Raw genomic sequence first — 15,703 nt, forward strand, 5'->3', positions numbered from 1 at the left:
GGTGAATTCCTTTCTTGACTATGATTCCCAATTAGAGCTTATGGTATTGGTTTCTTTCAAAACTCCAGTGTGAACAGTTTTATAGCTGCAGGCCTCCAGCTTCTCCCTTCCAGATCTTCCAAATGGCTCTTCTCCATAAGCAGTGGCCTTACCATGCCTTCCTGGGTTGGCTGTATCGGAGTGGTGGCCTCTGACAACCTAGCATGAGCTGATCTATGGGTGTGCTGAGTCCACGGGGCCCTCTGGCCCGGGGCACGGAGGTGGCTCGGCAATGCTAGTCATTATTCTCACCAATCACCAGCTGTTTGGCAATGAACCCTCCATGGCAGCTTTCCCTCAGGCCTTTCCTTCCGGCTCTGCTTTTTGTCCTCTGGCAGCGCCCCGGAGGGCAGCTTGAGACCTTCCACAGCGGTGGGCACTGTGCCTCTTCCTGAGTGGCTTCTTGAGGTCTTGTGCTCTTTTCCCTGGGATTCCTCCCCCTGTGACTCGCCCAGCTTTGCGCCCTTGTACACGGCGCCCTGGAAGGGATTTTGCAGCATGGATTCCTAACACGCTCAGATGATCAGTCACCCAGTTCCCACCATCTTTTGAGGATATCTTCTCCTATCCCCAGGCCCTCCTTCCTGCCACTTCCCGGGTCCATTCCTGCCCCTGTCCCTAACCCAGGACATCCTCTCCGAGCTGCACAGCTGGACAGTGGTACCGAGTAAGCCCCATCATTAAATGGCTGCTGTTCTCAACTTTGCATCTCGCTCCTCTGTGCTGGTGCGTCCTAGAAACCTGATAAGGGCACTCGCCCGCCTTCCAACTCTCTGCTCCCCAAACACGGGCTGCTCCCCGGTAACCGCCCCCCCCCCCCCGCCGCCATGCAGCACGCTGTCTAGAGGGAGCTTTTGAGAGCCCGTACCTCTGATGGTCGGTGGGGACCCAGAGAGTGGCAGGTAGGAGGGGATGAAGGGAAGGATGGGAGAGGGCAAGGAAAGGAGCACCGCACATGCTCAAGTTCAAGAGTTCCAGACGACGCCAAACAGGAACGGACATTCTACAACGTCTGCTCTTGTGGCCGGAGCAACATGATGCAGTGGCAGCATCAGAAGCTAGAGGAGGGACCCCAAACTTGGAAGAAGGTATACACGTGGCAAGTTAAAGAACGGAAACAAAACACTGGTACTGTTTTCTGTAAATCTCAACTTCACGTTCTTTTTGCCTTTTTCTTTTTCCTCAAAACTAAAAATTGGTCAATTAAAAAAAAGAAGAAGAAAGGCCAGAGCCACAGGCAGGGCACAGGAAACAGACTCTTCCCCACTGCCCACTCCCCTCCCTCCCCTGGCCTTGGCCTCCTGGGGTGAGGTCCCGTGGCCAGGCATTGGTTTGGAAGTGGCTTCATAGTCTTGTTATGGAAGAGTCCTTATCCTGCCCGTTCTGTTTGTGGTCTTCTAGGAAAGAAAAGAAAAGAAAAAGCTTGTTTCCAAAACATACATTTGGGATTACCCACAAGAATTCAAGAACGGAGTCTCAGTTTCCTCACCTATAATGAAAAGGATACCATTCCACCTCCTGCATTTGGCAAAAGCCAGCTGTGAGGAGCAAATGAGGTGATGGAAGTAAAGAAACTCTGTAAATGGAAGGTGGGCACAAAGATCCTAGCTACGAAGGAAAGCAAGGGGGCAAATCCTGTGGCTTCGTGGAGCTCCTCTCCAGGAGGGAGGACCGGGATAATGAATCTGTCTTTGTTTTTCTGTTTTTGTTTTTTAGTCTATCTTTTCCTAACTAACTCACAGACAGCACGGAGAATTACCTAAGGAAAAGGTATAGTGCTGGGTTAAGCACAGAGGCTGTGGGTATACAGGTTTTGGTTCAAGTTCCTTCATCTTCATCTATAAAATGAGGATAACCAATTTGTCCCCAACCTGACCAGGGTGTTAAAAGGTTGAAAGGTATGTAATGTATGTGAGCGGCAGAGCACGGCGCCTACAGAGGCAGGTGTTGGTATTATTATGACGTTCATTTAGGCTGACGGCTAGCGTTGTGGGTTCCCAGCAGGTATGCCTGGAGTTGTGGGCGACTGCACACGTGCCTGCTAAGGGTGAAAGTGGAGTCTCCGGGTGCACCCAGCAACCCATGCAGGAGGCCTGCCATAAACAGGCAGATTGCCCCCCCTCCCCGACCCTACACAGAGGAGGTGCTGCAGGTGCTCTGGCACAGACGGGCCACAGTGACTCACAATGGTGGAGATCTGAGGACACAAAGCCGTTCCCTATACCTTCACCCAGACTCTATCCAAGATTTGTGGGGAAACTCCAAAGGCCAAAGTACAGAAAAGCACACTGTAATTTGGTATCTACGAAACCTGTGGCACTTCTAAGACAACGTAACAGCCATATATGTATTTTCTCCCATCATGTAGGACACACACGACCCTACTCACCTACCCTCCCTGGCCTCCTCCAGACGTGCACACACTCCACTGGAGCAAATCACTTCTATGCTGACTGTTTTCACACCTCAAGTTTATAAAAACTCCTAAATCTACCCTGAATAGTCCCACCGTGAAAACCACACTCTGAATGGTAGCTACAGCTCACCAGAGGCCTCAAGAAAGTGCTGACCAATGTCCGCCATGAGCAAAGCCCTTTAGTCAACAGCTTCTTATTTAATTTTCATAATAACCTTAGGAGGTAGGCGTCGATTCTGCCATTTAAGAGATGAAAAAGGGAGGCTCACAGAAGTAATCTTCCTAATATCATACAGCTGCTAACAGTAAAAGCTAATACCTGTGTCAGGTCTCAGGCAGGGGCTTTATGTCTATACATTAATTTAATCCTCACAAAAGCCTTATGAGATAGGGGCCATAATGACCCCCATCTTATAGGCGAGGAAACTAAAGCACAGAGAAATTAAGTAACCTGACCAAGGGCACACAGCTAATTACGAGAAGGCCTAGCGTTAGAAGCCAGGTAGCCATTTTCTTAACTGGACGTGAGATGTGAACCAGGGTCTGACCCCAAAGCCCCCATTCTCTCCACCCTGCTGATGAGCCTACGGACTTCTGCCCCCCAGGAACTTACCTGTCGGCTGTGTCCTGGGCTGGATATGCTTGAAGGACTGGATTGTGACAAAGCTAGGCTGCTATTTTTCCCAACCTGAAAGACACCAGTGAAGCCCTACTCAGACACGGGAGCCAGCTTGGGAGAGACCCACCGATGCCGAGAGTCGCCAGGGGAAAGGGGGAGGCTGCACGGTACCTCGCGGGCTCTCCTCCCGTTGTGTGGAACTCGTGTTTCCATCTTAAACGGCAGAGAAAACGAGTATGTTTCAGGGGGGCCTTGATGACGCCCCCCTCATCCCACAGGGAACGTGGAATGGAGGGGAAATCTTAATCCGCTTCCCAGGTGCGCAGACTGCAAGCTTCCGGGAGGAGGCCCAGCTTTTGCACCTGTGACTGCAGTCCCAGACCCATCTCGTCTCGAGCCCTGACTCCCCTGGACCAGCTGGGAATAAATGCCTGCGTCTTTTTCTGAGTCAGTTTTCCCGGCACACTCCTTGCTGTTCCTAAGAAAAATGGCAAGAGGCATGGGTCTCCCGCTTCCACTGGGAGCCTGAGCGGGCCGGTCCTATGACGCTGCCCTGGGGGCGAGGGGGCGTGGCCGTCGGGCTCCTCCCCTTTCTCGTGATCGAACCTGGGCTCGCGGTGGGCTGGAGTACGTTACGGAGGCAGCTCCTATGCAGAGTCCATCCTCTACTTCAACTCGCCTTTGCGTAAAGACGTCTGCCTTACGTTCGCAGTCTTGTTTTTTGTTTAATATCTCTGCGGCAAATTCTGGCCTTACACCGCCCGATACAATTCAATAGATCCCCAGTTAGTCCCCAAAGCACGTTTACCTTGAATTTCTCAGTCTCATGCCATGCCTCTCCCAATCTCCTAACAGAATCAGCACAGATTCCAAAGGCCTTCCCCCAACACCTGGTGACCCTGGCCAAAGCCTTTTCTTAATGGCGTGGTGACAGGCACCCAGGTATCAGCTGCATTAGAGAACCAGTATTGACTAGATCCAAGGCAGCCATTAAATTCATCAGCTCTTTTTGATTTCCCTCCTGATGAGCACTCTCTGAAGGAGGCTTGTCTGCTCCTTTCATCACTGTTTTTGACTAATCTATCATGCTTACTAAACATTTCATATGGTCTTGGCACACCAAAGAATCAACAGTGGCACATTTACTCAATACAGAGGCACAGAGGTGAAAAAGTCCAGACCCCAGAGCCAAATTACTTGGGTGTAAATCCCAGACCTATTATTTACTCGCTGTGTGACTTTGGGCACATTGCTTAACCGTCCTGTGCCTTGGTTTACTCATCTGTAAAATGGGGGTAATAACAGGTGAAGATTAAATGAATATATCAAGTGCTTGGAACAGAGCCCATCCCATAAGTAAGTGTTAGCTGCTAGAACTTCATCGAAAACGGATGACACTATAGCCTTGCTGCTCAGGGTATGGCCCGCACACCAGTGCCGGGGCACTGCCTGGAGCCTGTTAGAATTGCAGACTCTCAGGCTCCGCCCCAGACCTGCTGACTCAGCACGTGCATTTTACTGAGACCCTCCAGTGATTCATGTGCACATTCAAGTTTAGGAAGCCCCGGATCGGCCCTCCATCCTGAGACCTGGAAGTGGCACCGACCTGTAGTTTAGTCTCGGGGGGACCCTGTGGGTGCTGGTCCCCTCCCCTGCACCCCTGGAACTGCAGATGTGTGCGAGTACCTGGGCTCTGATGAGAGGACCTATGTCCATCCCCCATTGCCACAACCTTGGCCTCAGTTGCAGCTTGCCTGGCCCTTGAGATCCAAACTTGCTGTTTCTTGTGGGTTTACCTGTGTTTTGTGAATCCCCCTCAAGAGGTTGTCTTCATGAAGTTTTAACAAGTCTCACACAAAGATGATGCAAAACGTGAAAACATCTTTTAAACAACTGCCTCTCATGTCTCCAAAGTCCCCATCCCCAGGCGGGGCTGGCCCCACTGCCTTCTGTGGCTGTCGGCCTGGGGCTGCTGCTACCATCCGTGCACGCTATCCTGGGAGGTCCCTCTCGCTGGACTCAGCTCGAAGAGACCCCAGGCTGTTCCCCTACCCGCCTTTGCTCCCTCCTCTACACACAAACAGTCGGGTGGGAGGGCTTCCTAAGCAGCCTTCCCAGCTCGAGAGGAAGACTAGACTTGAGGATGAGAACAGGGCTCGAGGGAAAGAAGCACGGGTTCTTCTTGGATCATGTCCCATTCCCCCAGCTCCCCTCACGGTACACCCCCCCTCTGTGTACAGTGGCCTTGAACACTTCTAGGCCGGCTGGTGTGAGCTGCAGTGATACTTTAGGAAGGAAAGGGTTATCTTAGGAGTAGGAAGCCTGGTAAAGTGAGAAGAAGAGTCACCGGAAGCATGCGCTCCCACCCCCCAGGTGGGACCCAGGTCATCATTTAACCTGGCTGGGCCTCAGGTTCTTCCTAAGGGGATGCCAATAGATCAGATAAAACTGCTTGGCAATAGACCTCTTCAATGATATCGTCCTCAGAACTCCAGATATACAATAGAGTGAGGTGATGGAACTCAGAACCTCTCTGTGCCTCAGTTTGCTCATCTGTAAAGTGGTGATTACAACTGCATCAACCTCGCTGGCTTGCTGTGAGGATTGAATGAGGTGATGCTCATATAGGACTCAGCACAGTGCCTAGTGTGTGGGCACTGCAGGAAGTATCTGTTAGATAAATTGCTCTGAGAGCAGAGGGTGGAACTGCCCACGGGGAGAACGAGAATGGGACTCATGCTTGCGTTACCTGTCTGGGTCACCTGCCTGGGCCACACAGCTAAGGGGGGTGGGGGGGCGCTGCCCTGCTCCCCCTCCCACCATCCCCGGGCGGTGCCAGAAGGCTCCTGGAAGGACGGGTCCCTTACCTGCCGAGAGGAGGTGCTGTTAACGGGATCGGGCACCGGTGCAAGAAGGCTGGGTGGGTTCTTTCTGTGAACGCTATTCATTCCAGGCATTTTAGTGATTTTACAGGCTTTGCTACTAGAACTTGAGTTCTTACGCTTTTTTCCTTCTGATTTGTCAAAAGAGAGGGGCAGAGAAGACACGGCATTGTGTGAGGCCAGAGAGAGGTCCCCTGCAAGGGAGGGCACAGAGAGGGGACAGGAGTCACTGCTGCTGCCCCCCGAGCCCATGTGTCTCACTAGGTCCGTAGGGCCGCCGGGCAGCGAGGTCCGTCCTGAGGGCTCCAGTCTGGCACTGAGTGGGCTCACCCCGTTGTTTGAGTTGTGCACAGACAGACTGTTGTAGGGAGGGGCTGCCTGATAGGAGTTCAAAGCTGAACTGGCATTCAAAACACAGTTCTTTTTGTGGGGCCCTGATAACGGGGACGAGAGGGATGTCTGCAGGGAGACGGAGGGAGAGGGGGAAGTCGAAGACGGCGGCTTCCTCTTTTTGTTACTTGGAGACTCGTCGCTACGGGCGGACAGGTCTTTGACTTTTGAGGATTTGCTGGTTTTGGTTTTGGATGGCTTGTGGGATGGGGAAGGGATGACAGCTGGTATCGGGGACACGGCGGATGGGGCCTTGAAGGTTGAGTCCATGATGCTGAGGGTTGCGGCCACATGAGGGAAAGCTGTGGTGTGTGACATGAGGGCGCTCGGGTCCGGCGATGTCACAAAAGCTGCGTTGGGGAGCATGGCTGATGTCATTATGTAAGAAGAGGTGAGTCTCGAGCTGATGGGAGCTGAAGGAAGATACACAGCACTGGGGCTGCTGAAGGGCTGTAAAACGGAGGCTGGAACAGGGGTGGTGATGTGGGCTGCTGGCGAGGGCATGGGGCTATCTGCCGCAGGAGGGATCTTCCTGAACATGAGAGAAGAGTGAAAGAAACGGTGAGAAATAGGTTTGGCATCGCTCCAGAAGCTCGACTAAGTGTGAGCATCAGGGCTACAGAGAAAACCCTGGCGGAACCAGACAATGGAAAATGAAGCCTTGAAGGATGGCAAAATCTGAATTATGGCCCTTCCCTACAGTGTCCCCCATTGCAACATCCAGCAACCTAGTTTTAATCACTTTCAGGTTTTCAGATCCTTGTCTCCACGCTTGGCTACTGGATAATGGCTGATTTGGGGTCATGAATAAAAGGCGAATGTTATTTAGAATCGAAACTTCCCCAGCAGTATCCCCCTCTGTTGTTTTCTCCCCTGGCAGTGATGAAGGTGAGTTTTAATGAGAAGGGGTCATTTCACATTCAGGTCCTGGCTTGAAGTAAGAGGCGTGAGGACGGGGCTTGGCCACCTGCACACGTGGGCCGGAGCGTCCCCTGGGCCCCTGCAGCCCCTGCCCCTCAGGGCCTCCCACCCCTCCTGTGCCGTGCCTCCCCACCCTGCTCTTGACGGGAGGAGATCTGGGAGTCACCTCTCTCCTCACAGGCCAGAGTCCCCCTGCCCTCGCTGCCCGCAGCCTCTGGGTTACCCCGTAGAGAGGCACTTCCACGTTAGCTCCCGGCGGTTGGCTCTGTTTTCTTCCCCCATCACCTCACCCTGCCTCCACGGTCACTCAGGAGCTATCTTTGGGGTGTGGCTGTCCTTCAGCAGGTCTTCCTGTCCCTCTGTTAGGAAGGGGGAAGGGTACAGGGACCCTCATGGATTCAGACAAGGGGATCAGGAAATTCTAGCTTGCTCGGAAGATAAGTGCAGGAGAGCCTGTGAATGGGGCGGAGGTCTTCCCGAAAGCTGGGGGCACCTGGGAGCAAGGTCCCTGCCGCACGCTCCGTGGAGCCCAGGCCAGCCCCGGGTGGTGGGTTACTCTGGGGGCCTCCCTGCAAACTCCGTCTTTTGACGTGTGCTGGAAACAGCTTCTACTTCCAAACCGTGGCTTGGGGCCATGTTGCTGCTACTCTGGGGGTCCCCAGAGGGGCCCAGGGGCCTCCGGGTCACCATGTCCCTGACTTTTCAGGAAAGGACACTGACCTCAGGAGCCAGGTGAATATTTTCAAACTGGTTCTTTCCTGTTTCTCACCTCGCTCCCCACTCCCTGTTTCTGCTGGAAATCATGTTCCCTGTAGCTGGGCTCCCCAGAAATAAGGAACGAGCTCTGCTTCGTTCAAGAGCTTCGAAAACAGCTCTTGAAGGCGGGCAGGTGTGAAATGGGGCCTCCCTCCTCTCCTTGGAGGCCACCCTCCCAGCGGCAGCATCGAAACGAGGCAGGGAGCGCTGGAAAGAGGCCCTGCTGAGGAGGAAATGCCTCTCCTAGCCCTGCTCTGAGGATGCAGTTTTCTGCCTGCAATTTGGTGAAGCCCATGGCTTCCACCTCTAGGGTGGAATCCAGAGGAAGCCTTGAATATATAAGCGCAGTGTCTTCGAAAACATCACACTGAGGAGATCAAATATAGGAGAAAAATACTGCCAAATCCACTGTGGCTGTGACGGTGTTTGAAAATCTATTTTCTCTCGAGCCTAAAGAGGGTAAAAGATCCTGTCAACGCTAAACTGGGGTTCCATTAGTAGTACTTGTTGCAATGAATGAATGACTGAATGAATGGATGGATGGGAGGGTGGTGGATGAGTGAGCAGGTGACTTCTCAGCAGCGACATAACTATGCATGCCAGGCAAGGACTCCCATTAATCAGATCGGAAAGGTCTAAACACGCCCTTAGAACTGTCTGGCACTGCACAACCCCTTCCTAACAGCGCCAGGGCCCATTCCTCAGAGCGTGTGGTGCCAGCACACCGCACCGTCTCCGCTGGCCACTGATTCCTGGGATTCTCTAGGCATCCCACTCAAGTCTCTCCTTCACTCAAGTTTCGTACCAGATTCTCTAGGCATCCCACTCAAGTTTCGTACCAGATTCTCTAGGCATCCCACTCAAGTCTCTCCTTCACTCAAGTTTCGTACCAGCTAAAGTATGGATAGGAGTCCATGTGGGCGGAGGTTTGGCAGTGACTTGTAATAAAAAGTTATTTACAAATACCAGATGGCTCATTTAGAGAGGACCCCAATCGATGACCTTAACTGGGATCTACTCTGAGTGTCCTGATTTGTTGTTTTCCCGTCGGAGAGAGTACACATCCAGGTTGCAGCTTGTGCTGACCGGCAGAGCTGAAGTCCTCAGCGTGCCCTGGCTGACAGACACTCAGCACCGGGGTGGATGCTCTTTTTCTGCAAACTCTCTACCTCTTTGCTTCCTCTCCCCACTCATCTTTAATGGACAGCAGAGTCAGGAGGGGAGAAGGGGTAAGGGAGAAGCAGGGAGAGGGGCATGTGGCAGCTCACTGTCCCCGGGGACCCCTTCCCCCCACGCTAGACAGTTAATGTGCTTTTCCAGGTGCCAAACGGCAGTGGATTTCAGCTTGGCGGGCTGTGTCCCAGCTGAAGCTTTGCACGCTGGCCTAGGGAAGTCCCATACAAAAGCCCACAGATGCGAATAAATTCCAGTGCCCATCCTCCCCTGCCAGCTGGCATGGAGATCCAGATGCTGACCTGGCTGAAAGAGAATACTGTGTTGGCGTCTCCTGATGCAGAGTTAAATGCTTGTTAAAGAAAAAAGAGTCTTGGCCGTTCCTTTTCTTCCTAATGTCTTCCACGCCCCCATCGGCTGCCATCCCTCCAGGTTCGGGCCCGTCGGGGCCTGGGGTTTGGGCAGTGAGGTTGAGAGGGCAGCGGGGTGCTACGCTCTGCAGAGTTGACACCCAGGCAGCCCCAATGTTGCTCAGTGACAGCAGATTGGTTAGGCAAGTCCTGAAAAGGGGGGAGGGACCTGATGCCCTGTGGCTCGGGTTTCTGTGCCTGAGGAGGAAAGGAATATGGACTTGAGCTGACAGGACACCAGGCAGCGAAATACAGATCAACACATTCCTTCCACGTGCCCGGGATTTACACTTCCACAACACAGGAGAGCACAGAGCTGCAGAGTCACCGGCGCTGGCTGCCGTGCTGGGGGACCCGCGCAGAGGGATAAGTCACCAAATACCGAGAACACAGTAACCCCGCACGCAGCCCATCGGGTGCTCTTTAGAAAGGACACAGGTAGATATCGGGGTGCCTCGTAGATATCGGGGTGCCTCTGAGACACACTGGGCAGTCGCTTAAGGGAGAAGAAAGGATAAGCTTCTCTTGTGGCCCTTTCCTACTTCACAGCAAGTGTCAATGTGTTATCGTCCCAAGTCTGCTATGAGAGCTGACTGCAGGCACAGTGGGGCTTACTTCTAGAAGTTCTGGAAGCTCTTTGGGCATCGTAGTGAATAGGCGCTGGGAGGCCATCATTGCCTGGGAGAGTGGAGCAGACCTGGGAGAGGGGAGGTTTTGAATTCTGTTCCCATCCTACCCTACTTCTCGGGAATGCCTTCCTGGCCTCGCCTGGGCTTCACTGGGGGCAGGGTGAGGGGTTTAGCGTTGGCTCTCCTGGACCATCTGGGCCTAGAGCTGAGGAATCCATGATTCTGTGGATTATGAGATCTTAAAAGTTCACCTTTGCAGGACTGGGGGCTGGAGGTAGCCAGGGGCTTGGCCTTGCATTACCAAGTGGCCGGAATGGCAGCTCCTTACATGCTATGGTTTGAGAGGGTCTAGCCCGTCACCCTGTACAATAGCATTTCCCTAAGTCAAGAAGGCTTTTCCCCTTTTCATGAATCTATTAAAATGTAAATACATCGAGAGGTGTTGGAGAATAAACGGACCATAGAGAAATGGGACATAAGCTGGGTTTAGGGTAGAGAGAAGTATGCACAGAGGTGAGGAGAGAGGCCTATAGGGAGGTGGGAAGGGCCAAAGACAAGCTTAACCAACTTGGCAACATGGCCCCTGATCTGCCCTGTTGGTTGCGGTACGTACTTTTTCACAGGACATTGAATAATTACAAGTTGGTCCATAACCGTTAGGAAATTTTTAGTATTGACACTGTAGCATTAACATTACAAACTGAAGCGTATTCTTAATATCCTTAGATGGTCTTAGTCATAGCAAAAAGGCCCTTTAACACTGTTAAATAAACGAGGTCTTATCTAATCCCTTTTCATTTAGTTTAGAAGATTACCAACACAAAAGGGATCTCCAAAGAAGACAAAGCACACCACACACTGTCTCTGAAAAATACAGGCAACCAAGAAGAGGGGCTGACATTTAAGAATTAATCACGAACCCCGATTTCAGAATCATTTTGTTCAATAAAAAACCAACTAGTGGGCTTCCCTGGTGGCGCAGTGGTTGAGAGTCCACCTGCCGATGCGGGGACACGGGTTCGTGCCCCGGTCCGGGAAGATCCCACATGCCGCGGAGCGGCTGGGCCCGTGAGCCATGGCCGCTGAGCCTGCGCGTCCGGAGCCTGTGCTCCGCAACGGGAGAGGCCACAGCAGTGAGAGGCCCGCGTACCGCAAAAAAACAAAACAAACAAACAAACAAAAAACCAACTAGTGACATTCATTTAGAAAGCTGGGGTTCAGATAGTTGTGGAGCAGCTCAGATCTCATATTGCACAAAAATCGCTCACTTACTTCCACATCTGTGAATTCAAGTGTTTTTCTACCATGGAGTTTAGTGCGAATCGAAAACGGTCCCATCTTCTATCAAACACATAGTACCCTCGTCCCATGAGGCGACTCCCGAATGAGCAAAACTGTCAGGGGGAAAACAAAAACCATTTTAATGTTGATTACAGGTTAATAAGCTAATATAAGCTCTACACAGAAAAATAACATTTGCATAAAAACACACAGGGGTACAGTTTTCCTCAAAATAAAGAAGCAACATAGTACCGAAGCCGAAAATATTTCTGTGCTGCTTCAGTTTGAGCTCCTAGATTTTCGGCAGAGCCCACAGGGTGACTCAACAATAGTGACATTCAGTCTTCTGTAGCACTGAGGGCTACCTTCTCTATACCTGGCATTGAGCCAGTATTTCAGGTTGAAAAACCAAACCAGACCAAACCCAAACCAACAGCAACCAGTAGCCGGGTAGTGTGTGAGCACCACGGGCTTGTTACAGGGGTCATCTTCTCAAGGAAGACGGGGGTTCCCTGCTTCCCATCACGGTAATGGGAATGGCTGGTTCTGAGCTTCTCCTGCCAGTGGGTCCTACCGTCCCTACCTGCCATCAGCGGAGCCGGCTCCCTCCCAGCGGGGCTGAACTCCCTCCTCTCCTGGTGCCGTCTCATCTCCTCTCCCATCGGCGCGTCCAGGCTGCCCTGGGACACACCACTGCCTCTGCGCCCACGCTTCTGCTGCCCCCTTGGCCTGCCTCTGTCCCCTTCCGTCTTCTCCCGGCCAAGTGCAACCCTCCCCTCCCTCAGGGCCCTGATTAAGACTCCAGTGACCTTCATCTGACTCACCTTGCCGCTCTGAACTCCCACAGACACCTACACATACTTCATTACATTCCACCTGGGAATCGCTACGCGGCTGTTTTACATTATACTGAATGCTTCTGTGCCTGTCTTGATGATTATAAACGTATAAAGGTCAGGGACCCCATTCTCTTCTTCCTCCTCAATATGAGGAGAGTACAGATTTAGGCTAAAGGATGGATTACAGAGATAAGGTCCTACAAAGTGTTCAGAGCGAACTATCACACTTAACACACCGGGCTGAAATAGGAGCAGTTAGATGTTTGATAAACGTCATTTAATGATGATGTTAGGACAACCAGAAGGCCAGCAGACAGAAATGTAAGAAGCGGCCTCTGAGAAGGTGACATTTGCCTGGTCAGAGCTCAGGCGAGTCTGCAAATATGACTCTATAACTCAACTGCAGCTTTTCCCCCTCCCCCAGGCCTCTCCCAGCAGCTCCCTGGCCTCCATCCCAGACACAGTGCTGGGTTGGCACTCATTCCACAAATCCTTCCTGGAACCAGCCTTTGGAACAGTTCTTAGGAGGAAACGCGAGACCTTCCCTTTGTTTTGTTTCTGCTTATGTTTGGGGTGGGGTTACCCTAAAATCTTGCCTCCCATCAAATCTGGTACTCCTGATGAAAAATTCTTTTCCGCACATTAAGGGCTTACTGGCCAAGTACTAAAACATACAAAGGGAGTTCTCCCGCGTGGAAGCCAGTCCCCAGCAGCATGTGGGAGCCGGTCCAGGTCCAGACATCTTTTCTTCTTTCATCTCCTTGCTAAAGACACCCTGAGCAAGTGTTCATTACAAAAATTGATTTAATGTATCAGTTGGCCATGAGAGAAAGGACAAAGCAAAGAAACAAATCCACGGCCTTTCCATTTAAATCAGCAAAACATGAAGGGCACACAAATCTGCCAGGCTCTGAGCTGAGCTAATCCACTGTAGCCTGGCGGCTTGTCATTTGGACAAAGATCTTGATGTGCTCCAGAGTCTGGCCTTCTGGTAGAGAGCCTTGTCTCACTTTCAGACTTGGAAGCTGGAGGCCTCTTACTGTCTGTGCTACCTATGTCTCTAATTCAACACAGATGCAACGCTCAGTGCCCCAGAGGCTCCTGTCCTTGGTCGCCTATGATGCCCCGGGTAGGGCTGTAGATCCTCGCTGCACCGGCCACCGTGGCAGACCCTACTGGTTGCCAAGTTCATCAACTGCTACCCCACCCCCAGCTCTCCCTGCCTTTTCCTTGCTAACAGAACCACACTTTTGTTCTGATCTCTGACACGGAGCAGTGAGCAGGGAAGGTAGGTCTCTCCCCAGAACCTTGGGATGAAATCATGGCAGGTTTCATTCGGTGTTAACACAATCCTATCCTCCTCTGCCACTGACTGGTATAGGGCTGGGCACATGACCTACTTCTGGTTGATGGAAGGGAAGGTCTGCTGGGGGTGCTCATAGGAAGATTTTTCTTCCCTAAGAAATGACATAAGATAGCATCTTAGAAGCAGACTCCCTTTTTGTTTGTCCCTTACCCCCCTTTGTAGAGTGCTACTGGGTGAGGATGTGATATTGGAGCTCGAGCTGACACATCCAGACTGTGCGTGAAAGGCAAAGAGGGTGGCAGAGATTCTCCCTCAGCAGCAGGACATTGAAGAGATGCTGAACCGAGCCTGGGAGCACTCACCTCTCGACGCCTTGTTATACGAGACAAGTAAATGACTGAAGCGCACACACTGTATGAGTTGTTTCCTATTACTGGCCATCAGAAGCATTCCTGACGGTCCCTACTTTTGTACTAGCCAAGAGGCAAAGTCTCAGGCTGTTGCTGAAGTACAGGTCACCATCCTCCCCAGAAACAGGAAGTGAATTTGGCCTTCATTCATCACGCTGATAGAAGGCAGGAGGGACTCACTCTATCGTGATGCACGGTTGATTTCACCTACACAGTTCACGCCATCTTGGGACAGTCAAAGCTAATCTTGCAGGGCTCAAGCTGGGAACAGAGCAAACCGGCTATGGGGTCCGACGTTCCCAGCCTCCCTGGATTCGGCTCTGTGATGGAAGCACCAGGCAGTCCCTTCTTAAGTGCCCGTAGGGCAAACACAAACGAGCCTCCAGCTCATGCCTCCCTACACCACCCACCTCGATTTCAATGACCTTCTGAACTGTTAAAGTGGATTCTTTCAAGGAACTGGGAAGAAACTGATCTTTTCGTTAATCAGCAATCACGCGGACATGAAATGCTTCCTTCTTTCCTGCACACACACACACACACACACACACACACACTCAGATCTGGTGCTATATCCTCACACCTACTAATAACAATAAAACTCAGAACCAACAGGGGAGCAAACCAGCCAGCACTGGCACCTGGCACACTGCTCAGAGACAGTTTCCAAGGCAGGTGAGCTAGACCGACTCTTGAAATCAGAGGCTCCCCGTGGATGGGCAAGGCAGGAGGGTCAGCTCCCCATGCTCTGCTATCAACACCGTCTCTCGAGCATTATCGCTTCAAGGTGGACCACAAATACTCAGGTGTTTAAAGGATTAAAATCAGCTGGAGCCCTTACCTTTCCTTCTGTGATTTTCAAGGGGATTTCTAAGGTAATCATTCAACCTCAGGGGAAGCCCTTTCGTAAAACACTGTCCTGGAGGCCTGTCCTTAGGAAGGATGCCATTGTAGGACACAGTCACCTAAATACTGCAAAGTACAGGGGGAAACAATGCCTGGATGGAAACAGAAGGGGGCCTACCGCAAGAGGTCTGGGGTGGTGGGTGGAGAAATGACAGTCTAATAACTTCTCGGATTCGTCGGCTCCGTCCATCTCCCCTTCATCACTTGACAGTCGGCTGGCGAGGTCACCTCCAACTGGGGGTAGAGGGGGTTCCGGAGTGTAGCCACTGTGATTTGAAGACGTGCTGCTGCTTATGCTATTTGCAGATGATGGTCTAAGGGCAAGAGAGAGCAAACAGAATAAACTTTTCTGAGGGAACAAGATCCACCCAGTTTCACGGAGCTCGGAAGGCAGACCAATTAGCCTTCCAGATACATTAAGGAAGGCGGATCAATGGCAAATCTGCACAAGGGGGAAATTCAGGCTGAGAGGGTTAGCAGCGACCAGCTCTCTACAGGTTGGAGCTGAGGCTCTGCCCTGCTTGAATCTGGGCATCAGGGACAACTCCAACAGTGTAAGAGCAATAGAAAATACGAAAATAGCAACCAATGTGACAGAGAGTTAATTTAACTTAAAACGAATCTTCTAGAACTCAGTTACAACTATTCATTCATTTGCATGTAAGTAATTTGTACTTGCCCTGAAGTTGTTTCTCTTTGAAAGTGGACCTGATGGGAAGATCAACC

At 51.7% G+C, this 15,703-nt stretch overlaps 1 protein-coding gene across 8 annotated transcripts in view; it reads right to left on the reverse strand.

Moving 5' to 3' along the window:
• Nucleotides 1-817: 817 nt before the first annotated feature.
• The window catches only part of ATXN7L1 (ataxin 7 like 1), a 242,304-nt gene continuing 227,418 nt past the window's right edge, over nucleotides 818-15,703 (reverse strand). For 4 of the 8 annotated variants that reach the window (XM_060107823.1, XM_060107829.1, XM_060107825.1 and 1 more), the window contains 6 exons: nucleotides 15,096-15,291; nucleotides 11,508-11,629; nucleotides 9,499-9,804; nucleotides 5,942-6,878; nucleotides 3,069-3,143; nucleotides 818-1,436 (listed from right to left, as the gene is read on the reverse strand). In XM_060107823.1, coding sequence (XP_059963806.1) covers nucleotides 1,395-1,436; nucleotides 3,069-3,143; nucleotides 5,942-6,878; nucleotides 9,499-9,804; nucleotides 11,508-11,629; nucleotides 15,096-15,291 — 1,678 coding nt within the window. In that variant the 3' untranslated portion in view covers nucleotides 818-1,394. Of the gene's footprint in view, nucleotides 1,437-3,068; nucleotides 3,144-5,641; nucleotides 6,879-9,498; nucleotides 9,805-11,507; nucleotides 11,630-15,095; nucleotides 15,292-15,703 lie in introns of those variants that run through there. The other 4 variants (XM_060107824.1, XM_060107827.1, XM_060107826.1 and 1 more) reach the window with 4 other exon arrangements.

Source organism: Mesoplodon densirostris, chromosome 9 (genome assembly GCF_025265405.1).
Source record: "Mesoplodon densirostris isolate mMesDen1 chromosome 9, mMesDen1 primary haplotype, whole genome shotgun sequence".
Classification (NCBI taxonomy): Eukaryota; Metazoa; Chordata; class Mammalia; order Artiodactyla; family Ziphiidae; genus Mesoplodon; species Mesoplodon densirostris.